General features: G+C 45.9%; 1 protein-coding gene across 5 annotated transcripts in view; it reads right to left on the reverse strand.

Annotated features, from left to right (window-relative positions):
* Positions 1-4,803: 4,803 nt before the first annotated feature.
* Positions 4,804-26,050, reverse strand: part of jmjd1cb (jumonji domain containing 1Cb) — a 115,082-nt gene continuing 93,835 nt past the window's right edge. For 3 of the 5 annotated variants that reach the window (XM_087837018.1, XM_087837016.1, XM_087837019.1), the window contains 19 exons: positions 23,885-24,048; positions 22,115-22,277; positions 19,367-21,797; positions 17,032-17,233; positions 16,271-16,485; positions 16,035-16,187; positions 15,802-15,891; positions 15,557-15,681; positions 13,882-14,116; positions 13,553-13,797; positions 11,468-11,806; positions 11,205-11,373; positions 11,028-11,118; positions 10,796-10,926; positions 9,973-10,095; positions 9,602-9,741; positions 9,330-9,506; positions 6,879-7,010; positions 4,804-6,215 (listed from right to left, as the gene is read on the reverse strand). In XM_087837018.1, coding sequence (XP_087693144.1) covers positions 6,123-6,215; positions 6,879-7,010; positions 9,330-9,506; positions 9,602-9,741; positions 9,973-10,095; positions 10,796-10,926; positions 11,028-11,118; positions 11,205-11,373; positions 11,468-11,806; positions 13,553-13,797; positions 13,882-14,116; positions 15,557-15,681; positions 15,802-15,891; positions 16,035-16,187; positions 16,271-16,485; positions 17,032-17,233; positions 19,367-21,797; positions 22,115-22,277; positions 23,885-24,048 — 5,418 coding nt within the window. In that variant the 3' untranslated portion in view covers positions 4,804-6,122. The remainder of the gene's footprint in view (positions 6,216-6,878; positions 7,011-9,329; positions 9,507-9,601; positions 9,742-9,972; positions 10,096-10,795; positions 10,927-11,027; positions 11,119-11,204; positions 11,374-11,467; positions 11,807-13,552; positions 13,798-13,881; positions 14,117-15,556; positions 15,682-15,801; positions 15,892-16,034; positions 16,188-16,270; positions 16,486-17,031; positions 17,234-19,366; positions 21,798-22,114; positions 22,278-23,884; positions 24,049-26,050) is intronic. The other 2 variants (XM_087837017.1, XM_087837020.1) reach the window with 1 other exon arrangement.

Genomic DNA, 26,050 nt, shown 5'->3' on the forward strand with positions numbered 1-26,050 from the left:
TTGGGTGGGTTCAGAGCACTGGGTGGGTTCAGGGCCTTGGGTGGGTTCAGAGCCTTGGGTGGGTTCAGAGCCTTGGGTGGGTTCAGGGCCTTGGGTGGGTTTAGAGCACTGGGTGGGTTCAGGGCCTTGGGTGGGTTCAGAGCACTGGGTGGGTTCAGAGCACTGGGTGGGTTCAGAGCCTTGGGTGGGTTCAGAGCCTTGGGTGGGTTCAGAGCACTGGGTGGGTTCAGGGCCTTGGGTGGGTTCAGAGCCTTGGGTGGGTTCAGGGCCTTGGGTGGGTTCAGAGCCTTGGGTGGGTTCAGAGCCTTGGGTGGGTTCAGGGCCTTGGGTGGGTTTAGAGCACTGGTTGGGTTCAGAGCCTTGGGTGGGTTCAGGGCCTTGGGTGGGTTCAGAGCCTTGGGTGGGTTCAGAGCCTTGGGTGGGTTCAGAGCACTGGTTGGCTGCCTGCTGTCAACACTCACAATTTATGATACCTCATCTCACTTTGAGGAACAGCTGCTGTTTGTACACACTGACAGTTGGGAGCACTTCACACACAGAAACACTCAGAAAGCAAAGGAAAAACAAGTCACAGTGTTTTGGACAAACACTATGAAAACAAGTCTTAAAATGTTGTTTCATTAAATACATCTGTGGGTTTGGGGATTGGAGGGGAGATGGAAATGTGAGTAAAAAGGGTTTTCTGTTGTGGGTGCATGTGACAGAAGAGGAAACCATGGAGACTTAAAGTCGATGAATTAAAAGAATAATGCACTACTGCTTAAATACAAATGCAGTTATTAAAAAAAACAGAATAAAAAAAGTTCAAAAAAGTTCAAACACAAAGTCTTCACTTATGCTACGAATACTAACATCCAGCTCCAGTCTGAGTCCCGACAAGCTCAGTGTCAGAGCATAAGGAACTGGAAACTGATCAACTCTGATAAAATGTTTTTGAACCAGCTGATAGAAATGCATCATGTTTATTCATACATGTAACAAACGATGTGAACCAGCTGAGTATACAGAGCATGGATGTAACAACTGTAACGTCACCTATTGCTTTAGCCTCAGTGTTAAAGTACCGGCAGCAGTGAACGTTAACATTTATGACGTGGAAATGACCATATTTGGATATAAACTGGGGTGGAACATTATCAGCTGTAGAGCACAGACACTAACAAAACACAATAGCTTCACTCAGTAAAACTCTTCCCTGATAGTCTGTACCACACAGCAGGTTGTTTGTAACGGTAGACACTCAGCAGCACAGTCCTGTTGGAAAAGTCGGGACAGTAACCGGAATTAGTGGAAGTTATGATTCGTGGTTACTTTTAAGTCATCATTTGGAAAAAGAAAACAAAATCCCGACCTTTGTGCATCTGTGTGTGCAAACATGCTTTTTAATGCTGTTCAGGCACTTGGACAGTGCTGTCTATAGGGGAGGACTCACTTTTGGGGGGAGTTGTGTTACAAGTAACCTGTGGCTGAACCCTGAATACACTTCCTCTGGTTACAGGGACGACTCTCAGGAAAGGCTTAAAAACAAGAAAGAAAGAAGTAAAGCTCAGTAATGACATGCGTGGCCCAAAAACTGCAAACGGAAAAAAACGTTTTAAAAGAATAATTAAAAAAAACAGAGCGAGAAACAAAAAGCAAAAAGGCAACAGAGACAGTGACCTTTCTCTGAACCCAGTGATGAACTTCTGCCTCAGTGTACACACACACACACACACACACACACACACACACACACACACAGCACCAGAGGGCACATTTTCAGCTTATGTAATGGAGAGCAGGATCGCATGTGTGTGTTTCCACTTCAGTATGAATAGGAGGTGATCCCAGCATCAGTCAAGTCAGCACTGTTCCTCTCTCTCACGCATGCACACACACGCACACACACGTACACGCAGACACGCACGTACACATGTGCACGCAGACACGCACGCACGCACACACACGTACACGCACGCACACTACTCGTTTCAGCACAAATGCGACCTTCAGTTTTCAACCTGGTCGCAGAATAGAAATCATGGCTCGGGCTGAGGACGAGCAGCCACATGTTAATCAGAGCTGCAGAGGGTTAACCCAGGACAAAGCTCTTACTCGCAGTAATGTATTTTAACACCTTCCTAATCAGGAATATGCATGAGTATAAGTATCTCTGAAAGACACTGCTCCTGCTGTGAACCTGAGTGTGAGATTCCTCGGTGTCTGCGCTCTCAGGGCAGTTAGCTGCTATGATAATCACTGTGGTAATTACTCACCCAGTACTGACATTCAGCCTCATGTAGTGAAGATTCATGAATATATTTCATCCCTCTATTCTGATTTGTGGAAATCAAATGTTCTTCTGTAGTTGCTACAATTACTGAACACACAGAGTGGAGCCGTGTGCCACTGAGCATGTGCAGTGTCACCACACAACAAAAGGTTTGTGGTTCCCACATTTTAGTCCGTGTCAGCTGTATCGAGTTGTCCCCGTGTCTTTGTGGGTTTCACTCCACAGTAAAGAGTAAAATAAAAAGTACAGTTACCCTCGCATAAATCCAGTTGTAACCTCCAAATAACTTCAGGATTGACCCGTAGCGCCCTCTTCAGGTGAAATGTAAGTACTGTATACTGATGCGCACAGGGTGCTCATGCTTCTGTCTTACTAGCTGCACCATGCATCCTGCAACTGCATCAGAAGCTGAACTTGTTGTTTGCGTTAGTGTTGTGTGATTTGATTATGTTAACTCATTATAAACTGTCAAAGTTCAGCTGGCGCAGGGAAAGAGGTGAGTTACTCTGTTTCTAGTCCCTGTCAGGACTCTTGCTGCAGCATTTTGGATCAGCTGAAGGCTTTTCAGGGAGTTTTTAGGACTTCCTGATAATAATGAATTACAGTCGTCCAGCCTGGAAGTAATAAATGCATGAACTAGTTTTTCAGCGTCACTCTGAGACAGGATATTTCTAATTTTAGAGATGTTGCACAAATGGCAGAACGCAGTCTTACATATTTGTTTAATATGTGCGTTGAAGGACATATCCTGGTCAAAAATGACTCCAAGGTTCCTCACAGTGTTACTGGAGGCCAAGGTAATGCCATCCAGAGTAAGAATCTGCTTAGATACCATATTTCATGGGCGTAGATTTGGCATTGGCGACAGGAACGTGTCCCCACCAATATTCAGCGATTATTGAATTGTCCCCAACAATAATTTGATCTCTACGAGTAAAGAAAAACAACCCGATAGAAAGAAAAAAAAACGATCTGTCAGCGTCTCATTCACCCAGCGGTGCAGAAAGAGTTAAATTACGTTCTCTACTGGAGTCCTACGTCATGTGACAAATCTGGCCAATGTGATTGGCTGAGCCTTTCATGGTGCTCTGTTTAGTTTCAGCAGCGGCAAACCTGCGCTGCGAGGAGGAGAGGAGGCAGCAAAGAGGAAGAACCTGGATATAAGAAAGTGTTTTTCAAAGAAACCTTTAAGTCACTTAAAGTCAAGTTCACTCATAAAATGTGTCATAATAACGTTACAGGCTATGCTAGGCTTTGGCCCACATCAGTCTAAAATTGTATGTAAACCATGAATAACGTGTTTTGGAAACTAACTGCACAACAGCAGCACTATTAGTTCTCTCAGTCTCAGAGCAGCATTTCTAATTTTGATTGAAACTGTCAGAGAAAACGGAGCCTCGAGCAGCCAGGATATTAGTTTACAGAGGCTGTTAAAATTATATGTCTAACGTTAAAATGTTGGTGACACAATAATTTCATCCTAATGGTACTGACATATTCATAGGGTTCATTTTTGAGACAAAATATCATCATGATTTTGCAAATATCCACCTTGTAGTGCAGTTTGCACAAATTGTTTTAAAAATGCACTCAGCCTACAAACATTACTGAGTGACTCATCAGTAATGTTTGTATAGTGCGCCTAAAATGTTGCATAATGTTGCTGAGAGATCTTTGACTTTGTGGTAATCTTAGATGAGTAGTTTTATGGACAAAAACCAGCAGGTCATTCAGTGTTCCCTTAGTGCTGATGTGTCAGAGATGTTGGTGTAACTGAAGTAATGTAAAGTCCTTAAAGTCATATTCTTTTATTGTCATGACTGTATTTGAAGCTATTTTTACTTTTGTATGATATCTGATTTATATGGAATATGGCTGAAGTATAAAATACTTAGTCAGTCATTGTTTAATAGTAATTTAACATTATATAATTCACATATAAAACTATGAATTGTAATTTTAAATGGTTTAAAAGCATGTGGAATAGCATATGTAGGCAAGTATATTTCTCCTTTTTTTTAAAATCAAGAAGCAAAGACAAAAAGGAAAAAAGGAAACGGGGCAGGGGTCGATGGCTGAATCATCCGTCCCCACCAACGCCTGAACCAAATCTACGAGTACAATAACCTCAGTTTGATCTGAATTAAGAAGCAGAAAGTTAGCGGCCATCCAGGTCTTTACGTCTCTAAGACATTCCTGCAGTTTAACTCATTGGTGTGTGTTATCTGGCTTCATGGACAGATAGAGCTGGGTGTCATCTGCATAGCAGTGAAATATTCACAGGCTGCTCGGATTAAATGACCTGCATAAAATGAATTAATGAATTAAGATGCTCAACTTCTGCACATTGTAGTTTCAACACATCCTGTGTCACATTAAGGAAACCGCTGTGACGTCGTTTGGACTCATCGTCCGACGTCCTTATCAGTCGGGAAAGGTCGGAAAAAGGAGACAGGAGGGAGTTTTGGATCGCACCCTGTGAGCAGCTCCCGTTCACCCTCAGCCCTCAATCAAAAACACAAAAGCAAATCTTAGATAAATCCATTTTAATGGAAAATGTAAAACCCTTTTGAACTTCAATGTACAAAGCATGTAACACTTGCAAGTTAAAATTTGAAATTGAAGCAAGCCATGTTTTAAAAAAATACCTCAGTGGATGTATATATGTACATATTATAGTTCATTTTTTCTTTATTTTATTTTTTAACTTCAAAATGTCACCATAGTAAATCTTAACAAAAACAAGACAATCAATTCTTTTCTTAAATAAATTACATCTTTTCTGTAAATGTCTCATTTTTACAGCAAATACTTTTTTCATAAAATGCTGACGTGTATAAGCCATGTTTGTTTTTCCTTTACATAATACAACTTTACACAGTCTACAATAGTTTGGCAGGTCGTTTTCAGAAAATGTATTTATGGCATGAGGACTGTAGAGCGTCAACATTTCCCAAAGTACAGGCATTAGCTGGTGTGTGTGTGTGTGTGTGTCCTCCATCACAGTAGAGCCGTATCACAACTGAAAAACAGCAAAAGAAAACAAACTGTACAACTCACATTTACATAATGCATTTTGTTTCAATAACACTGCATTTAATAGAGCTATGAAATAAATACATCTTCACAGAGGAGATAAAACAAGGTTAGATGAAAGAAATCCTAAAAAAAAGCACAACAAAACTAGAAAAAGGACGAGAACTGACACGAAGGAACAAACGAGGGAGCAGCAGAGGCTACTGACGAAAACATCTGAGATTTCTGGTTTGCATTTTCCGCCCTCGTGTGTCTTTTTGCCTTTCGAAACATCAGAGATGCCAGTTTTGATCCTAATGCTGCTGGTGATGCTGACGCCATCAGCTGTGTTAGCTGCTGCCATAGGTTAAAGTTCCTGGCCTTTATCATCCAAAGCAGTGAGCGTGGCTGCACCAGTGCTGCTACAGTCTGAGCCTCCGTGGAAACGGCATTTTATGAGTTTGGAGGTTTGTAGTGCTGATTCACTCCATCACACTGGCTCTAGTGAGGCTCCCAGCCAGCATCCGTTTTGTGTTTGGAGCCTGTGGGGCTTTCAGCCCTCTCAGCCCAGCTGCTCTTCAATTTGGCTCCTCTTGGCACTAAAGGTTTGGGGTGATGACAAGGGCGGCAGTGCCTCTCACTGGCCACTGGATGTGTGACATGAATGTGGGTCACACTGTGAGGTCCTCTGGATCACATGACCAGCTTTGAGCCAGCCATTTGTCGTGGTCACGTGACACAGCCCTCCATGGCAGAAGGAGGAGGGTGTAGAAAGGGCGAGGTGCTGATGGAGTCACAGCCATCTGTGGAAGGCATGAACGAGGCTGAGAGGGCATCATGAGTTGTGTTCCTCGTCGTCTTTCTCAGAGCCGCTCTTTTTAAGGGAACTCGCCGCCTCCTTCACGCAATGATACAGGATGTTCTTCACCTGCAGGGAAAGAGCAAGGCGAGACGTGTAAGTGCTGCACCTCATCCATTTCTTTTACAAGAATTATGTTCAAATGTCAAACGTCAAGCAGCAACCTTTGGAAAAGCTGCCGTTCCTCTAAGGACCCCTTGAGGCTCCACAAACAAGTTCATTCCCATAGATTTCCATATAACCAACCAGCATTAAAAGCTGTGTTCACAGTCTGCCCCCCCAAAATGTTTTTTTCCCCCTCTGTGGATATTTCATAACAAGTGTGCAGCATCAGTGAAGGTATGGCTGCTCTGACTGACTCATGTAGAGCTGCTAGCTGCTAGCTGCTAGCTGCTAGCTGCTAGCTGCTAGCTGCTAGCTGCTAGCTGCTAGCTGCTAGCTGCTAGCTGCTAGCTGCTAGCTGCTAGGCTTCACCAAGAGTCACTGAACCTGACCTCCCACTGTGTTTGCAGTGTTGGTGCCCCTGTGGAGCATTTTCATGTCGTTATCTGACACAATAAGATACCTCTGATGATGACTGCCCCTCTGATAGACTTTGCTTTGGTTTTCAAACACAAACACAGCAGAAAAGCAGAATACAGACGATATGAAGACGCAGTCTAACTCTCAGCCACAGAGCTTTAACCACAACGAGACTGTGTGCTCGTGTGTCTGCTGACACCTTTGTGTTACCTGTAGTTTGTCTTCATAGTTGACCTCCTCGTTGTTGGGTCGTAGCTCCTGGGTCAGGTGGAAGGAGTTAGCCACGTGCTCAGGAGACACGAAGTCATTGATGACTTGAACACAGCTGTGGAGGTTTTGGACCTACAGGAATCACAGAGGAATTTATAACAACACAGAATATCATGTAAAAATAAGCCAAACACGTTGATAATTAAGTGTGCCTGTGCACATTTAATATTCTTCTTCTTCTGCCTAAAATTTTGCAGCGAGACGCGTCGTAGCTTTGAGACAACACTTACTCGATTGGGTATGGTGTGCCGGGGATTTTGGTGGCAATTCGTGTTTTTTGCAAAATTCCCTAAAACTAATAGATTTTTAATTGTTCCCCATTCATTTGAATGGGAACACATCTGAGAAAAGGCACAAACGCGGGCCACTTTGAAGGCCTACTGCTTCCAGAGTTGATCACAGAAACATCAAACATCACACGCGTCACAAGACTTTGGACTGTTAATGACTAAAACCATGCTTTGATATCTTTTATGGTTTTTTCACAACATCAGTATAAATATTAAGAAAAATGAGATTTTTCCTGCCACTGAACGATCATGTGACCTGCTCTAAAAACAGAGTGTGGAGAATAATGTGAAACAAAAGTCTTTCTTTCCCGTCCAAACCTTTTGCTCTACATGTGTATTATATACCGTAATTGTCGGGCTATAAGCCGCTACTTTTTGCACAAGCTTTGAACCCTGCGGCTTTTCTATGGATTGTCCATAATTTTTGTGATATCGTAAGACGATTTGTTTTGTTTGTTCCGCTGTTGTACGGCACTACGTTGCCTCGTGGAAGGATCGGGGTTATAGAGTGGTATGTTGGTCACATGTCCGTCCACCAGGCAACGTAGTGCCGTACAAGTAGCGCGAAAAACAAACTTCAAAGTAGCGCTACTCGTTCAGCGGGAGGCGTGGATGACGAGCGGCGATAAACTTGCAAAAAGCAAGTTATGCTCAACTCCACCGGTGTAATCTGACAGCGTGGAAAAGTGTGAAAACATCCACGATCACCATCGGATTTCGAAGGGCTGGACTGCTGCATGATGGAGAGGAGGACACCGCCACGGCCCTTCTGAGGGTGTTCGACTCTGACACTGACAACGAGGATTTGTTTGGTTTTGAAAGTGACAACGAAGGAGAGAAGCGGAGAGTGGATGACAAAGCCATCCTGAGCCTGTTCGTATCCGACACTGGAGAAGAGGACTTTGGTGGTTTTAGTGCGCAGGAAGAAGAGAAAGATGGTGGTGAGTGACTGACTTTTCTTCTTGTTAAAGCCGTGTCACTGCACCTGAGCCTAAAAGGTAGGCCGAATCTATTTTTCTGGTGTGCTGTAGGTTATTGTTATGTACTACATTTGTTACTCGTTTATGAAGCACAGTACATGTTTCGTACCTGTAATTACTGCTACTTGTACATATACCTAAAGAGTTATGCAAATATGTACCCGTAACTTGTTTTCAAAATATTAATAAAAGGGGTGTGTCTCCAAACAGCCATCTGTTTCCTGACAATTCCCTTTGTGCATATTTTCTTACATATGATAAGTCAACATTGAAACACCTGCGGCTTTTAGTCAGGTGCGGCTAATATATGTACAAAACAGGATTTTCCCCTGATTTTAGCTTGTGCAGCTAATATTCGGGTGCGCTTTGTAGTCCGGGAAATACGGTACATCAGAGCGTAGCTTCATCGTCCTCTTTCACTCGGTCACGTTCACTTTGAGACAGCATGTGTGGTTCTCTCAGAAACGAAGCGCAGCCTCCTCCACGTCTCTCCCCCATAGCCAACCATGTGTCTTTACACCGTTACCATGTCAATATGATAAACACTACAGATATGATAGTGTAATGTAATAATGGGATATTTTGTAGACTGGAAACTTCTTTCCCTCACAGTGAAAGATGTTTCCTGATAGTTTTCTCTGGGGAAGAATTTGTTTCAAAACTTGAATCTTGTTTGGCGGCTGTGTGTGCGTTTCTAGTTAGTTAGTTACTATAGTAACCAGTCCTCACAGCTGATGACTGTTTAAAACTCCATGCACGCAGATCCTGACGTCTTTGAAACCTGACCCAGCAGCAGCTCAGCCACACTCAAAATTACTAGTTCATGTAAACAATCTGCTGCCACAATATTATGTACAATCACAACATTACTAAACTGTGTGAAAGCTCCACTGTGCAACAAGAATAATGATAAATAATGAAAATGTAAACTAGACTGAATACTACACTATAAAACATCAAACACCATCACTTCCTCTATTTTAATTGTGCCGTTCACAAAGAGGCCACCGACTATTAGACTGATTTCATTTCTGCTGCATTATATTTGGTAGAGTTGGACATGTTGTCCTTATCAGTTAGTGATCAGTGTGTGTGTGTGTGTGTGTGTGTGTGGTAAACACCTGATGCATGGCCCCTGCAGGTATAAGGACAGAGTCTCCCAGGAACTGAACGACTGTCCAGCCCTGGACTCCATGCTCATCCAGCAGCCGCTGACGCTGCTTCCTGCTCAGGTACCACACGTGCTTTCTGATGGGGTCCTGGTCCAGCGACACGTCCAAACCCTGCTCCTTAGACAGCTGAGGTGGTTGTTGTTGAAGGGGAGGAAAAGGGGTTTTTAGGTCAAATTCACTAAATTAAATTCACATAATCACGTTTTTCTGTGAGTGCCGACCTTGTGCAGGAAGTCTCTGACGTTGTCCATGTCTCTGTTGAGGTAGATGTGCCACAGCGCCCCCGGTGTTTCACTCGAGTCTTTTAATCTCTTTCGAACCCCCTCATCTAGATCCTCCTCTTCCAGACGCTTCAACACTCCTTCAGAAAAACAAACTCATGTCGTTCACTTATTATCATTTTTTAACAATGACCTTTGTCAAACTGTATCCATGTATCTATCGATGTAAACTAACAGTCATTTAGTTTATGACACAGTAAACAAACCACAGATTAACTCATGTTTAGTTTTCTTCATTTTGACTCTTTGACAAAAAGTTTCTCTCAGGTATAAAACAGCTCCTGTTAGTCCACACGTTTCACCAGTCTTACCAGTTTTGGACAGGACTCCATTGCCTTTGGCTATTCCAACATAGACCAGAACAGAGACCACATCGGAGACTTCCACGTGGAGTTTTGCAGTCCCAAAGTCCTGGTCCTGAGATGCAGCTACGCCTACAGTGACACCATAAGAGCACTTAAAAGAATGCATGTGCAGAACTTTATACACATAATTCTGAGTATTATGGTAAATGGCCTGTATTTATATAGCACTTTTACTAGTCCCCCCCCCTAGGGACCACCCAGTCATCCACCCATTCACACACTGGTGGAGGCAGCTACATTGTAGCCACAGCTGCCCTGGGGCAGACTGACAGAAGCGAGGCTGCCATATCGCGCCATCGGCCCCTCTGACCACCACCAGTAGGTGAAGTGTCTCGCCCAAGGACACAACAACCGAGACTGTCTGAGCCGGGGCTCGAACCAGCAACCTTCTGATTACAAGGCGAACTCCCAACTCTTGAGCCACGATCACCCACATTATATATGTGGTCATCCTGCTCCTACGCCAAAAAAGTAATGAGCTGGTAAATAAGATGCGATTTAAGACCTTTAAATGTGTAGTTTTTATATTCTGGTGACTGAAACTCAAAATAACGAAAATGGTTAAAGTGTACAAGTTTTCTGGGAAACCTCGACTCCAACTGTGAACGTGGAGGCAACCTTGACACACTCAGCATCATTTTCATGTTTCTTTGTAGGAACAAAGAAAGAAACATGAAATAAGGAAATAAATGTCACGATGAATCCCAGAAAGTTGACTCTGATGAGCAGAATCTGGACCTGCTAGACATAAACTGACGGCTCCTCTTACCATAGGCACAGCAGAGCCTTGGCCCCAGATCTGGCCTGACAAAGAATGAAGGCAGGTGAGAAGCCAGGTTGAGGTTCCCTTCTGGATCAGAGTACTCTGGCAGAGGCAGGTTCTTCATCAAGTCATCATATCTGCAATGAATACTTGTATTTAGACGGCTTCATCGTCACTACTGAGTCATTTACGCATCTTTAGACCTTTTAAAAGCAGTCTGAACACCGGTGCCGTGTACCTTGAAGGCATGAGGGCCATAAACTCTTCTCCAGATGGCCAGTCCATCAGTCGGTAAACCATGGGCTCGCCATCTTTGGACTTTGGTCGCTCTGGACAAAGCAAAGGATCCAGTCAGGCTCGGTCACTGATGGTTTACCATAGTAATGCTCACAAGACTAAATGCAGAAGAACTTACTGGTGATGTCTTCAAATCCATCCCAGAACTCCTTGATCCCAGAGTTGGACAGCACCTGGTCTTTACAGTTCAGGAGGTCTCCCTGATGGTCTGCAAACTCCTGGTTGAAGGAGTCGGCCTTCCACAGACTGGCATTCAGTCGCTTATGGATCCCAGACACCAGCACCGGCTACACAGACACACAAGACACAAAATGCATCTCAACACCAGGGTGATAAAGCTCAGTGGAGCGCTGCTAAACTTGCTGTAACACGGATGTGCACCTGTCCGAGCTTCCAACACTCTCTGAAGAGCTTCCAGTTGTTCTGGTTGCGGTGATCTCTGAGCCACAGCAGCTGTCTGTTGTTCAGCCAGCAGTGAGGGATGTCTGGATACTGACTGCTCGAGTCCTCTGCTTCTGCTGCAGTAACAGGCGCTGCCTTTTTCTTCTCTGCTTTGGCTTCCTCAGCTGGGGCGTTGTTGTTGATACTTAGGGTGATGGGCTCTTGCTTCGCTGACAACTTAGCGGTGATGTTCTGGCGGCTGGCGGGGATTTTATTCTCTACAACCGAAGCAATGATGTCATCGAGGATATTGGGCATGCTCCGCCCACCCTTCCCAGTCTACAGAAAAAGGAAAGAGGATCACACATATTACAGGAAATAAAAACTGTGACTGTGGCTTCTGTTTCTGTTTCTTTTCTTTACATTATGCTGGAACATGGGAAAGTGGTCGGGTAGGACTGGACTGAAACAGCAGCCAATGTCCAAAGAGTTTCAGAAAGACGGGAGAACGATGGCTCGAGGCCGCTTTAATTTAATTCAATTCAATTCAATTTTATTTATATAGCGCCAAATCACAACAAAAGTCGCCTCAAGGCGCTTCATAGATACAGAGAAAAACCCAACAATCATATGACCCCCTATGAGCAGCACTTTGGCGACAGTGGGAAGGAAAAACTCCCTTTTAACAGGAAGAAACCTCCAGCAGAACCAGGCTCAGGGAGGGGCGGGGCCATCTGCTGTGATTGGTTGGAGTGAGACAATTTTGGGTTTAGACAATTACACAAACGTCTGGCTGCTTGGAGCAAAAATGTAAAAAAATAGATGCAGCTTAAAAGAAATTGAAATAAATAAAAAAATAAATGATTGCACACAAACATCCTCTTACATCCACAAACAGAAGTGGAGGTGATCAGTTATCCTACTGTTTGCTGCTTTGTTACTTGTTCAGACTCCTGTTTGAATTGTGAGCATGTCCTGCATTTGTTTTGTTGGGTTACAACTTAATTTATCCTTTAAATGTCTTTAAACTGTGCAAAAGTCTTGAGCCACCCATCACTTGTCTATATTGTGACTAAGCGACGAGAGATTGTCACTGTGTTTGAAGGTTGGTCTTTCTCTGATTCCCTCAGTTCCTGAAAGAAGGAGCTTGAAAAGAGAACTGACTTCTTTAAGTTTCTTGAAGGCGTCTCATCTCTGATCCAGAAAGCTTCTTCAGTTCTAAGACCAAATGGTGGAGAGTTCCCGGGTATTTAGGTCCTAGTGGGAGCCCTCTCTTTAGAGGGTGGCTGACCCACTGTTGATCATGTGGCTCATCCAATGAACCAAGACAGCAGAAGTGTGGGGTGAAACCGCTGCCAGAGACCCGATTAGAACTAAGAAGCTTCTCGGCTGAAACTTCCAGTCCAGTCACTTTTCGCTCCAAGCTCCTCAGACTACCATGACCTGGATGACTGAGGATCTATACAGGCCTAATTTTAAAAATAAAGTTTGGGGAAATGATTTTTATAACTGTTCTGTAAATACTTCCTGCAAAGAGGGCTGTGTACGTGTGCTCAGAACCACAGCCAGGCATGGAGAGCATATTTGTCGCTGACCCAATGATAGTCTGGGCTCTCTTATCTGTCCCTGAAAAATATTGCCCTTAAAATTATTGCAGCAATCAGAGATGTGCAGAAAAAAAACTTGCTGCATTCAGGATCCAGAAATGAATTAATTCACATCTAGTTTCTGCATTTTATGCGAGAACATTAGCAGTGCAGTTAAATAATCACTTTATGCTTTCATTATCAGAAGTCACCAATAATCAGAGTGCACGCATCACTTCCTGTCTCCTGCTTGTTCAGTTTGCACAATCTGTATTTGATCTGCTACACACAGATGTCTGTATCAGTATTTAGGCTCAATGATTCTGGTATAGTTACAGAGTGCCTGTGCACTTTAAAAGCTACATAAATGAATGTGCCTCTGCACAGCTCCCCCTGGTGGCGACACAACACATTGCCATATCTGCTGTTTAGGCCATTTTAAGTGGCTATACCTGTATGAATCATATTTAAACACTGAACACAGCATGACTGTGTGTACCTGTGAAGCAGTGGAGTAGACAGGAGCAAAGGCTATTCCTGCGTCAGTGGAGCCCAGCTTCAGCTTCCCTGCTGTGCTGGTGAGGAGATCTCTGAGTGTGGAGCCCTGCTCTGTACTGTTACCCAGTGAGGGGGTCTTACACTGCTGCAGGACTTCCAGGCTGTCCCCTTCTTTGTCCTCCTTCACAGATTTACCCAGCACCACCGACTCTTTGTTTTCTGTTACAAAAAGAGGACGGAGCCAAACTACACATTCAGCGAAACGTTTAAACTTAAAGTTAATGGTGTGGACAGATTATTAATATAATTTGTGGCTTCTGTTCCTCTCACCTTTCTTTTCCTCCCTGGATTTCCGCTCTGCCAAGTCTGCCAGGAAGTGCAGAGGCGACTGGGACTCTGGCGGGGTGATGGGAGCATTTGCACCATCGTTACCTGGACTGGTTCCTCCACCGCCTCCTCCGTTCGTTTCTGACTTAACTCCTCCGAGGTCAGAGGTCTGCAGAGCGCCTGGCTCAGCTTTCACCAGGGACAGCTTGTTGCTGTGATTCAGAACATTCTGCAGAACCTGGACAGAAGGAACAGTTAGATGAACTCAACTGCATGAAATCACAAAGCCTTCATGTCAGAGGAAGAATAAACTTTATTTAAACAGTGACCAAGCAAAATGCCTGTCCACAGTATTGATATTCCCTAGGTAACAGGTTAATAGATAGCTATGATCACCACACACAGCTGTTGTATTATTGCACAGCTGAGCTTGACCACAAACCTGTTAGAGAACGACTGTTAAGCCTGCTTAAAGTCCACCATTCATTAGATAGACAAGCCCAGATAATAGCACCTGTTTTTGGTTCACTTACTACTGAACCAGTTTATGATTAACTCTACTGCAGTGACTGATGGACCAATGATGCCATTTCTGTATGTAAACGCTATTAACCATGACTCAGTGAGGCTGGTGTAGGCTGCAGGTCCTCTGTGTCTCTCAGCAGTGGATCACAGCGACATGTTGATCTAGTCTGTGCCACACAGGTAGCATCATAACAATGTCATAAAAGACTGCCCCCACCCTACCTATCACTTTAGACGGTCAGTGCTTACAGCTGTGAACGGCCGATCGATATCTATCATCAATCATTTTGCTTTACGAGTCATGCCCAGCGCTGAAAGCTATTCTGCAGTTTTCTCTTGATCCCATTTTATCTTTTCTTTGCAATCAAATGTGGTTTACTGGTGACAGCACTCATTTCCCAGTGGTCCCACTTAACATATCTGTCTTATGAGCTGTCATTCCAGCGCATGTCTTTATCCTGTCTTCCTTCTCTCACCCCAACCAATCACAGCAGATGGCCCCGCCCCTCCCTGAGCCTGGTTCTGCTGGAGGTTTCTTCCTGTTAAAAGGGAGTTTTTCCTTCCCACTGTCGCCAAAGTGCTGCACATAGGGGGTCATATGATTGTTGGGCTTTTCTCTGTATCTATTATTGTAGGGTCGACCTTATAATATAAAGCGCATTGAGGCGCCTGCTGTTGTGATTTGCTGTTGTATAAATAAACCATCTGCGATTCATCATTTTGTGTTGCAGTTGAGGCCAGACTGACGTGCTGCACCATCCTGTGGTATTACACGGTCTGCTCTGTATCATGGAAATTAATGAAATGAGTCAGAGAACAAGTGTTTTCAATGTAACACAAATCCAATGTCAGAGGAAGTAGATTTGCTCTGTGTGTGCACTGCTGAGCAAACACACAGGCCTTTATCTCTATATCGAAGTGTGACTAAAAACCTGAAGAAATCCAAAGTGCGGGGTTGCTGTGATACAACATACATGTCATGTTCATTTCAGCTAACTCTCAGCGTGTTGGGCCATGCACCCATTCCAAATTAGTCCATCATCCTGATATGTTATCTCACTCTACATTAACACCACTAACAATCACAGTCAGCATTGCACTATGCTGCTCTTCAGTGAGTCAGGATGTGATTGACTGGAGGAGGGCGTGGTACCTGTGAGACTCCGTTGGTGGCAGGCAGTTTGGTGAGAAGGCTCTGTTTGCTGGCACAGGGACAGTGAGAGCTTATGTTGTGTTTTTCTCTCAGGGAGTGCATGGACGTCACCAAGTCTGTCAGCACTGAAACATGTCAAAATCAAACAACACACAATATTAAAAAATCGTGCTGAAAAGTATCATTCAGTCATAAAACTACACACCAGCTGTTGTTCAATAGCAACACAACCAGCTGGACCGTACCTGAGCCAGGGATGATCTGGGTTGGCATGAGGTGTTTATGGTCGTGGGGTTGGCCTTTAACACACTTCAGCCATCCATACAGCTCTTTATCTGATCACAGTGAGAAAAAAGTCACACAGTGAACAACACCCACCACACTCAGACGTAAGACGTCTGGAGAGGAAGGTTACATGCACGCACATGTTACTGAAAAAGACTCCGGTTCAACCGTTTCTGACTTTTCGTGAACTGACCTTTGGAGCTCTTTCTCTCCTTGGCCTTGTAGCAGTCCAGGCAGACGACAAAGCCACATTTCTGACAGACCCAGTGGATGTTGAAAAGTGTGGCTTCACATGCGTCACACATCTCCCTCACCCCTCTCACTGCGCGCTTCCACGCCAGCTTGGCTGAAACACACGATAAAGGTTCAGAGGAAAACACGCTGAGACGTGTTCGTCTAAACTTTGACGCTATTTTTGAGAAAACTTACCATCCTTCTTAATCCAGCTGGATGCAGTGTTCTCTGTCGCAACCATCTGACAGAACTTGTCTCCTATGAAGCTCAGGATGTACTTGGCTGTGCTTTGGTCCAGGTGGCTCTGCTCCATCGGCCCCGGGACCCACAGGCTGAGGGCCTCATCATCGAACTGGTCTGGAGTGGAGAAGCCATCCATCCGGATGACGCCATTCTTGCTGTAGGAAAGCCTAGATGAGAAGAAGCATGAAGGCGCTCTCAGTAAGGTGGTGCACACGTGTAGGCTGATGAAAGAAGCGCATCTAATATAAAAATGTTCAAACAGGGTGATGAGCGACTGCATTTTGATTTCAGAAGTGTTTTGTCCTTACAGTCTTAATCAAATAGCTGAGAAAAACCAAAAGTGTGACGTGTTTTTAAAGCGCATCTAGTTTTAAACACAAGCTGACGTTGTTCTGAATCCAGCATTAAAGTGCCAGACTTCAGGAACAGACACACACACATTAAAGCAGCTTTTACTCTCAAACAGAAGCACAAAGAGGCCTGATGTCACAAACAACTGTTAACTTGTTACACAAAGTTCAATAGTCTGACTCGTGTTAACCAGGATGGGTTAAACCGTCTAACACCCAGGCAGCCTGCTTCAAACAAAGACTTTATTACCACAGAGGAAACAACAACATCAACATGACCTGGACGGATCATTTCAGGTAAATCTTAGCAGGTGTGGCACAGATAAAGCAGGAGAATCACCGCTCACAGAGTGAGTGCTTTACCGTCTGAAATAGTAGAAACGACAGAAGACGGGCGAGTGAGCGGGCTCCTCCCCTTTCTTGCTGCGGACCACCCTGCACTCCCGACACTTCTGCAGGTTGGGGCCAATTTCTGAACACGAATCATCCTGCAGGAAGGACTCTCCCGTCTGCTTCAGCTTCTTCACTTTCCTCCAGTCCTTGAGCACAGAGCGAGGGATCCCATCTAACATGCATAACATCAGAATCATTAACTGTGACTACGCTTCATTCTGAAATATTAACATAGATGTTGCTCGTCAAGAGAAACACAGAAAATACATCAGATAAAAGAGATGAGATTTCTTTATAAGCAGGGTGTAGATGGAGACGTGCTCGTGTCTTTGTCACATTTTCTCTCATCTGAAGTCTCGAGAAATTACAGAAATCACTCTGAGTAATGTGACATTTGATTAAAAAAAGCATCCGAGCAGTTTTCCTTCAGAAAGAATGAATATTATATCTTCATATGAGACCAGCAGTCACATGGTTGCTTCATGCCACAGATGTTGTTGTTTAGCATCTACACAAACAACCTTTTATCTGATAATGAAACTAAAGCTGGGAGGTCATAACTGTCATTCCTGTGAATCAGGATATCTTCACTGTCACTGTAACAAATATAATTACAAAAGAATAATAACAAAAAGGAGGCAGAACACTCATAATGGATGAAACCTTACTGCACAGGACGGACCTGTCAGGCTGAGCTGGAGGTGATTATGTGTCAGACCTAGGGATGGGTACCGGTATCCGGTTCTGACATAAACGGTAGTAACCAGACCGAAAAGCAGCGCACATTTCGGTGCTTTTTTGTTTCCTGAGCTGTGACACACTTTAGATTCTAGCCAATCATTTTACGTTTCCGAGGATAGTAGGCGGGTCCAGGTACGTACGTTCTTTTAGAGCAGAGCTACAGATTAAAAATGTCCAAAGCGAAGCGTCAAAGTCTGGCTGTACTTCACAGCAAAAGATGCAAACTCAGCAGCTGCAACAAGTGCTTTAAGGTGATACTGTGATGCTGTCAAAGGAGGTAACACCTCAAATCTGATGAAACACCTGGCGACGCATAGCGTTTTTTTAAAAGCCGAGAAATGCGCCGTATTTGATAGCTTGCTGCGAGACCTCACACCGAGCACATCTACTGCGGGTGTGGTGCCTGTTATCGACCCGGAGTTAGCAACATCCCCCAAAAACCCGAAGAGTAGAGTCCTGGCCCCTAGCCCTGCCAGTGTAGCAGAAATGATGAGGATGATGATGCAGCAGCAGCCGTTCTTCTCTGCGTGAGTCGCTTCATGTTGTTCATGTGTAATTTACGTTGAGTAGGCTAACCACGTTATTACATTAATGCATGTAAGGTGAACTAGCAAACATCATCATAGCTACATGCGGCTGTCTTCTTGTTTGATGGCAGATACTCCCTTCACCCTGGACAAAAAGGCTAAAATGACCAAAGAAAAAGTGGAAAACAGTTAAACATGAGAGGTTTTTGGACAAAGTTTGTGTTCTCCATTGTTTGAGCACCGTTTAAGCACCGGCACCGTTTCAAAAGTACTGGTTTGGCACCGGTATCGGATAAAACCTAAACGATACCCATCCCTAGTCAGACACATGTACTTATTTATAAATGTAGGCTTTTTACATCAAACAACAGCTTCACCTGGACTCTGTAACATGCACGATGATGCTTCCAGGTCTGAAAAGTGAAGCCATACAGAAATACTAAAGCTGTGCTCAGAAAGAGTTCAGACTCTTTAAGGTGTGCGTGAGTATGAGCACTGCGAAATATTCCCTGAGTTTATGATCGCAGTTGCTCATTTTGCAAATATAGCCCGTTTATGTTCAGGAAGAGGATAAATGCAGTGACGATGGGTCTCACATTCATTCATTCATCATTCATTGATCTGTTACACCAGGGGTGGGCAACTCCAGGCCTCGAGGGCCGGTGTCCTGCAGGTTTTAGATCGCACCCTGGGTAACACACCTGAATCACATGATTAGTTCATTACCAGGCCTCTGGAGAACTTCAGAAATGCTGAGGAGTCATTTAGTCCTTTAAATCAGCTGTGATGGATCATGGACACGTCTAAAACCTGCAGGACACTCGAGGCCTGGACTTGCCCACCCCTGTGTTACACAGTTTTGTTCCTTCGAGCTTCCCGAGAACACGTGAGAGACTCTGGCTAACACTGATCGTGTGGTCATTCATTGGGTAAATGAGCTCTGTTACCCCCACAGCGCCCAGTTGCACTGCTATGACAAAAACACTGCATGCTCCCTAACAGCAGTGACAAACAGCGAGACATGAGCGAGGACTTACTGCTGCTGGCCAGCTTGAGCTTAGTCTTCTCTCGGGCTGATCTGAAGATGCCGTTGGGCTTCACGTCGTCCTCCTCTCTGTCGTTGTCTCCTTTCTTCTTGGCCATGTCGTTCTGCTTCTTCTTGTAGGTCGGTTTAGGCTGACGCTTGGCTCGGCCCTCCATCTTGCTCTCGCTGGTGTCAGAATCATCTCCCCCGCTCTCCGAACCGGACTCGTATGTGCGTTTGTTCACCCTCCTCGACCCCACTTTTCTCTCCTCGCCGCCTCCTGGAGCTCCGGCCAGCTTGTCCTCAGGCTGTCTGTCTCTGTCAGCTTTGCTCGCGATGTCTTTGCTCATCTCGACCTCGTTGGAGGTGGAGGCGCTGAGATTGACAGTACAGGGCTTGATCATTTCTGACATGGCTGTTGTGTTGCTCGTGGTAGTGGTGCTGGGACTCTTCTCCACTTTCATACTGGAGCTTGTAGTAGTAGCTGTGTTCCTGTCCTCCTCGGAGTGCCGAGTTAACCAGGCTTTCTTCAGCTTGTGGTAGTTGTTGGGCTGCGCAGAGCTCGGTAAGGCTGATCCCAGCGACTGGCCATTGAGCAGGGGACTGGACTTGCCCGGTGTGGTGCTCCTGCTCGCTGAGCTACTGCTGCTGCTGTCGAACGAGACCGAGGAGGCCTGACTGGTAGCAGGTGGAGGCGGGGAGCTGGAAATTGGGGTTTTCTCAGTGAGATCCACAGTTAAGGAAGAATTTTCAGCTGTGACTGACGTGGGAGGAGTAGGAAGGTTGCTTCTGGACTGCGCCGCAGCTAAAGCAGCTTTGTGCTTCTTGAGGTGGATAAACGAAGAGGCGTAAGGCTGACTCGAGCCAGAGATTGAGCTAGGTGTTGGGGTAAGGCTTGGGCTGGGGCGGGGCGCTCCTGCTACACTCGCAGGGTTCAGAGAGACCCCCGGAGATGCGTGCGAGCCAAAGCCCTCCTGCAGCTCCTTTTCTGTCTCTGGTCTTATATGGCACAGCACCCGACCCCCAGTGCCAGTTTTGAGTGCTGCGAAGTCACATCGAGCCGAGTAAACTGGCTCAGGAGTAGCGCTCCTGGTTTTACTCTGGGAGCCAAAGGCTGAGGAGACTAAAATGGCAGTCCTGCACACAGCGTTTGTAGCACCGGCTCCCACAGGTCCTCCCACACCTGGAGCCTTTTTATAACGGATCTCCTCCAGGTTCAAGTTGGGCTGAATGACCCTCCCTGCTGCAGGTTCTGTTAAACCCTCCCCCAGTCGTGGACATTCGTCCTGAAACTTGGATGTGTAGAACCTCCCCTGGGGGGGCTCTTTGTGGATAAGAGCACCAGATTTCTTAGCACCAACGGGACTGTCGTACTTTATAGACGATCGCACAATGACCGACGCCATTGCCGACTGGGGCTTATTTTTAGAGAACCCCTTATCTCCAGAGCACACCCCTCCTCGTTCCTCGATCAAGTCTCTGCCTTTGCACCCATCTGGAGCCGCCATCTCTCCGGGCGTGGCGGAGGCCACAAAGGTGATGGCGGCGGCAGTCCCGTGACCTTTGATGTCCCTGAGCTCTGGCAGCAGCGTCGGGGGCTTCTGCTGCTCTGCTGATGTTTTGCTACCAGTTACCGGCTGAATGGGCGTGAGGGTTGGTGGCGAGAGGCGTCCGCCGTGCGCGGCTCGTTCCCGCTCTGCAGCCTCTTTGCGTTCCAGCGCGTGCTGTGTGGGTGGATGGAAGACAGGTGCTCGGTGGAGAGATGGCATTGCCCTGAGCTGTTGCTGCTGCTGCAGGTGATGATGGTGATGGTGTTGGTTGGAGGCTGACGATGAAGAGGACAACGTGGAGGAAGGAGGAGAAATAGCGGGGCTGCGACGGTCTATCCTGTCCACAGCGGCGTGGAGCTGATGCTGCGGCTGGACGAGGGTCACCTGCTGACTGAGCTGCTCCGTGATTTTTCCCGCCAAACCTTCTCCTCCCTCCGGCTGGTGCTTGATGAGAGGCGGGGGCTTGGAGAGGGAGTTTTTGGAGCTGGTGTGGTAGCTGCTCATGGACAGAGCTCCTGGGCTTTGCACGCCGGCCCCAACGCCGGCCACGACCCCCGGGGCCCCGATCGACACTTTGTCATAGTACGGACCGACGTCTTTGGAGGGGTAGAGTCTGGGAGGCTCATTCACCACACTGTTGGACAGCGTGGTGTAATAGTTGCTCTTTTCTGACTGCATGGGATGAGTGAGGGCGTGGCTAGTCTTGGGGCTTGGCGAGGGAAGACCCGGCATCCGAACACAAAAGCTCGAATCTCTGCTTCTCTCTCTGTCCATCGCAGGGTCGATGGAGCGCTGGATTTTAGCCGTGAAGGGAGCGACCTCAATGCTCTCCTTCAGGATTTGACGGTTTTCCTCTTTGTACTTGCAGGCTCGGTCTGCTGCCTGGAGCGCCTCCTGAGGAGAAAACAGAAGCTGCAAGAAACGCTCTCACACTTTCTCCTACATTTGTCACTAAAGCAGAGAAAATAAATGGAAAATGGAAAAGAAATGTCTGAAAAGGCATTTGACATGCAAACTGATCCCCGTGTAAGCTTAGCTGGAACTGTGCAGCATCAGCTTTGCTTCTTAACAAAGTGATAAACAACAGAGTAGAGCGCTGAGCCTTAATATTTACACATGACAGACAAATGTACTGCTCTGATGACTGAATGTGTCTGCTACTCTCAACCCGCCTGAGTATTTATTAAGAGAGTGTGCGAGCAGCCACGTACCTGTGGACTTGTCAGGCGGGCCTTGCTGTGGGGATCCAGGTAAAGGCGTTGCAGATGGACGTCTTTTCCTGTCGGAGTGCGACTTCTGTCCGTCTGCTCCTGTTTCAGCTGTGCCAGTGTCATTGTCCTCATGGGATCCACGTAGCCTTTCTTATCCACATCTCTGCACACAGACAGCACAGATATTCAGCTTTATGAAACAAGCTTTTACCATCTTTTTCAACAACTGCTCCTGCAGGAAAGATCTGACTGCATGTGTGTGTGCAGGTCAGTGTTCATGGCTCAGAAACAACTGATGGATGGTTTAACCTCAGCCATGCTTTGTGTTGGGTGATGTTGGTTGTGTAAGGCGGCTACAAGCTGCTGAATGAATGGCATTCTGGGTAGACTGCTTCTGTCATGGTCCGCGGCCGGTGTCCGAGGAGCTGACGGGATGCCCGCGCCCACGTGTGTGGCTGTCGACCTGCATCCCATCCCAGGCGATCAGGTGGACCGTTTAACCCAGCTCTGCCAGCTGCTCTACGCCAGTCCGTCAGTCGCCTCTCAGCGGTAACGTGCTTCCACGTGAAGGCGGTTGCAAAATTCTCTTTTGCTGGAACAAATGCTAACCCTTTCCTTGTGCGCTTAGGTAACAGCTCGGCGTGTTTGGAGCCCTCTCCTGCCTGTCTTCCTGCCCGCCTGGCACTCGTCTCCTCTATTCACCTGGAGTTTCCCCGCGGACCCTCACCCCTCCCTCCGGTTCCCACGGCCCCGTCTGGACCCTAAGATTAATTCTCTCCCCACGTATGCTGTTATTTCTCCGTTCCCCAGTAACCCTCTTCCTGCTGCAGCCTCCCACAGTCCCGATTACGGCGTTCCTGAGTTATTTCCCGGTCCCTTGGTTTTCTAGTTACCTGGCGTGTTTTCCTTTGACCGGGACACCCTTAGTTAAAATAAAGTTTTTTGCGTGCACCCTGGCGTGTGTCTCTGCTTCTGGGTCCAGCTTGTGTGCTGGACACATGACAGCTTCAGTACGGCGTTAGTGCCACTTCATCTGACTGAGCAGGTATCCCTGCAGCTCAGAGCCACCTCAGGTCTGCTCTGTGAGCGCTCTCTGAACACGGAGCTTTTGAAGTAAAGAGTTCAAATGTCCAAAGCAAATATTCAGCAGCTCCTATATTTTGTGCTTCTTTATTACCCACAGTAGTTAACTTTGTAATGCATATTGAAGCCACCAAAGAATCTCCTGCTTCCCCTCAGTCACATGTTTCATTTCATGTGTGAGGTTCAGTAAGAAACATTTGTGTTGTAAGGAGAATGAAGACTCCTTAGAGTACCATGACCTGCGAGACTGTCTGGTTTGACAGGAAGTAGTTCTTTTCCTCAGCGTGGATTTTCTCCACTCTTGGCAACGTGGCCAAGCTACGATCTTTATGTTAATTAAGTGTTTTTAAGTCAACGCTTAATCAAACCATCCATCATCTGTCCTCTGATCTGTTGAGCTGGAGCCTGTGGCCTGATGTGCCATCACCTCCTCTAACGCTTTGAGCTTTTCCCTCCACAGGACACAAACACAGGGGTGGGAAACACAACCCAGCTACTGTGGGACTGTCGCTCTGTGTCACATTGATTCATCTGGTATTGCAGGGTGTAACCCATCAAACGTCAGCAGCTGTTTGTTTTCATATTTTCAGTTTTCACTGACATTCAGAGAAACAATGATTCCAGGTTTCATCAGTATTAACGCGGTGACGGTGCAGCTTTAACTACAGCACTGATCTTTCTGCTTACTCTTTATGAAGATCCATGCTGGTCTTTGACAGCGGAGGGCTCGTGTGGGCCATCTTGACAGGGGGGCGGTGGGCATCGGCGCTGGCTGGCCGGACAGGAACGTGGCTCAGCATTCCCAAACTGTCAGCAGCAGCAGTCTTATGGAGCCATGGACTGGCCGTGTTCTACACACAAACAAAAACACCACTGTTATTCTGCTCAGGGCAAAAACTATGTGAGGAAACATGTTATTATGTGCCTTAGACACTCGCGTCTGATTGGCCGGTTGCTTTTTTAACACAGGCTTCTTCGTCAGACAACACAGCTGGAAAAAGCAGCTTTATTTCAGCTTTGATTAGTATGACGAACAATCCAGTTCAACCAGGACATGGATGAAAATACAAGTCAACAAATGCTGTAGCTTTCAGTTCTCAGCACATGTGTGGGTAACACAATTCATTACTTTTAATCAGGAATACTCGATACAGGAACTATAAATGCATGCTGATACTGAACATGATGTTTTATGCAGCAGCTGAGAAACTAGTCTGTTAGTTTGTGCAACTATTCATTTTTCTTTCTGGATGCAAAAGCTGGAATCCAGCCTCACGGACCATTCAATTCAATTTTATTTATATAGCGCCAAATCACAACAAAAGTCACCTCAAGGCGCTTCATAGATACAGAGAAAAACCCAACAATCATATGAACCCCTATGAGCAGCACTTTGGCGACAGTGGGAAGGAAAAACTCCCTTTTAACAGGAAGAACACCACTCCACACCATCCATGATATGAATATGAAGATACTGAGACAGACAAACAGTCAGTTTGTCTGATCTAACAGCAATAATGTTAAAACATGTCATGAATCACACTGACTGTAAATGTTTACAGAGCATGTTTCATATACATGATTGGAACATGTTTGTGAAGCCTGTTTACCAAAACTACTGAACATATTTAGTCAAGTTTAAAGGTGTCACGTCAGTCGTCCTCAGCTCTGACCATCCTTCAGTTCATGGTTAACAAATGTGTTTTTACCTTTGGAAGCACGCCTCGTTTTAGACACATGCAGGTATTATCAGTATACAGGGCTGATCAGGGGAGGAGCTCAGAGGAGGGCGTGGATGCTCGGGACAGGATGAGATGGAGGTAACGATCCACCCATGAAGAGAGCGGCCGAAAGATAAAAGAAGGTGGCAGGTGTTGTCGACTGATGTGTGTTTCCTCTAATCAACATGAAAGGGTTAATGGGCTGATATGGACCAATAATAAAGGCTGGTATTCCACTTTTCTGCTCACCTAAAACATATTTGTGTTGTTGCTTTGAGCATTTTTACTCCAGGTCACATTCAACAACGCTGTGACTGTGACTTCAGCACTTTCTAATAATCACACTCACACTCTGACAAAGTTGTATTTGGGCTTCAGTATCCTGGAACAAGCTGCTGGATGTCATCAGCCTCCACATTAGACCCCAGGTTTCCTCCACGGACTAACAATGATGACTAATGCAACCTGAAGCCAGAAACTCTCCCTGGATTGGACGAGTCACTGCGATGTCACCCACTGGTGAACCCACTCCACACAGGGAGGACTTTTTAAAACCAAACATCATCAGCGAGTCACGATCCCGGGAACACGAACTGTGGATCTGAGGGGCGCTGCACGCTCACTAGCTAACAACCTGTGATGTATAAGTCACACGTCTTTACTGAGGTCATAGAGCAAGACAGCGAAAGGTCACGTAAACCTCAGGTCACCAGTGAAACTCCTGCTGGAAATAACTGGAGGAATAAGGTGCATCGTAATCGTCTGCACTTCTCAGAAACAGATGCTATATCGCTCTTTACACCCATTCTACGCCTGCAACTGATGCTAAATGTGAAAGTGGACATTTCAAGGCCGTCAGTGTAAAGGTCTACGTTCCTGAACACACAACTGGTGTGGTTACTTTGGTGCCAGCTCCAGAAACAGATCGGTCACCTGACCTGGTAATTATGGTAAAACATAAAACTGAACAAGCGTTACACACCATTAAAATACTAAAAGAAGAATTCCTTTCATACCAGCCAGTTGTATGTTATTAACATATAATCCACAAGGTGGCAGGCTTTGCTATCACAAAGCTCTGCACTACTGCTACTACTAGGATCAATGTGGAGTTGTAGTGCTGTGAAGGCAT

The sequence above is a fragment of the Neolamprologus brichardi genome, unplaced genomic scaffold (assembly GCF_056152115.1).
Source record: "Neolamprologus brichardi isolate AB-2024 unplaced genomic scaffold, ASM5615211v1 NODE_ptg000038l+_length_1369362_cov_1, whole genome shotgun sequence".
NCBI lineage: Eukaryota > Metazoa > Chordata > Actinopteri > Cichliformes > Cichlidae > Neolamprologus > Neolamprologus brichardi.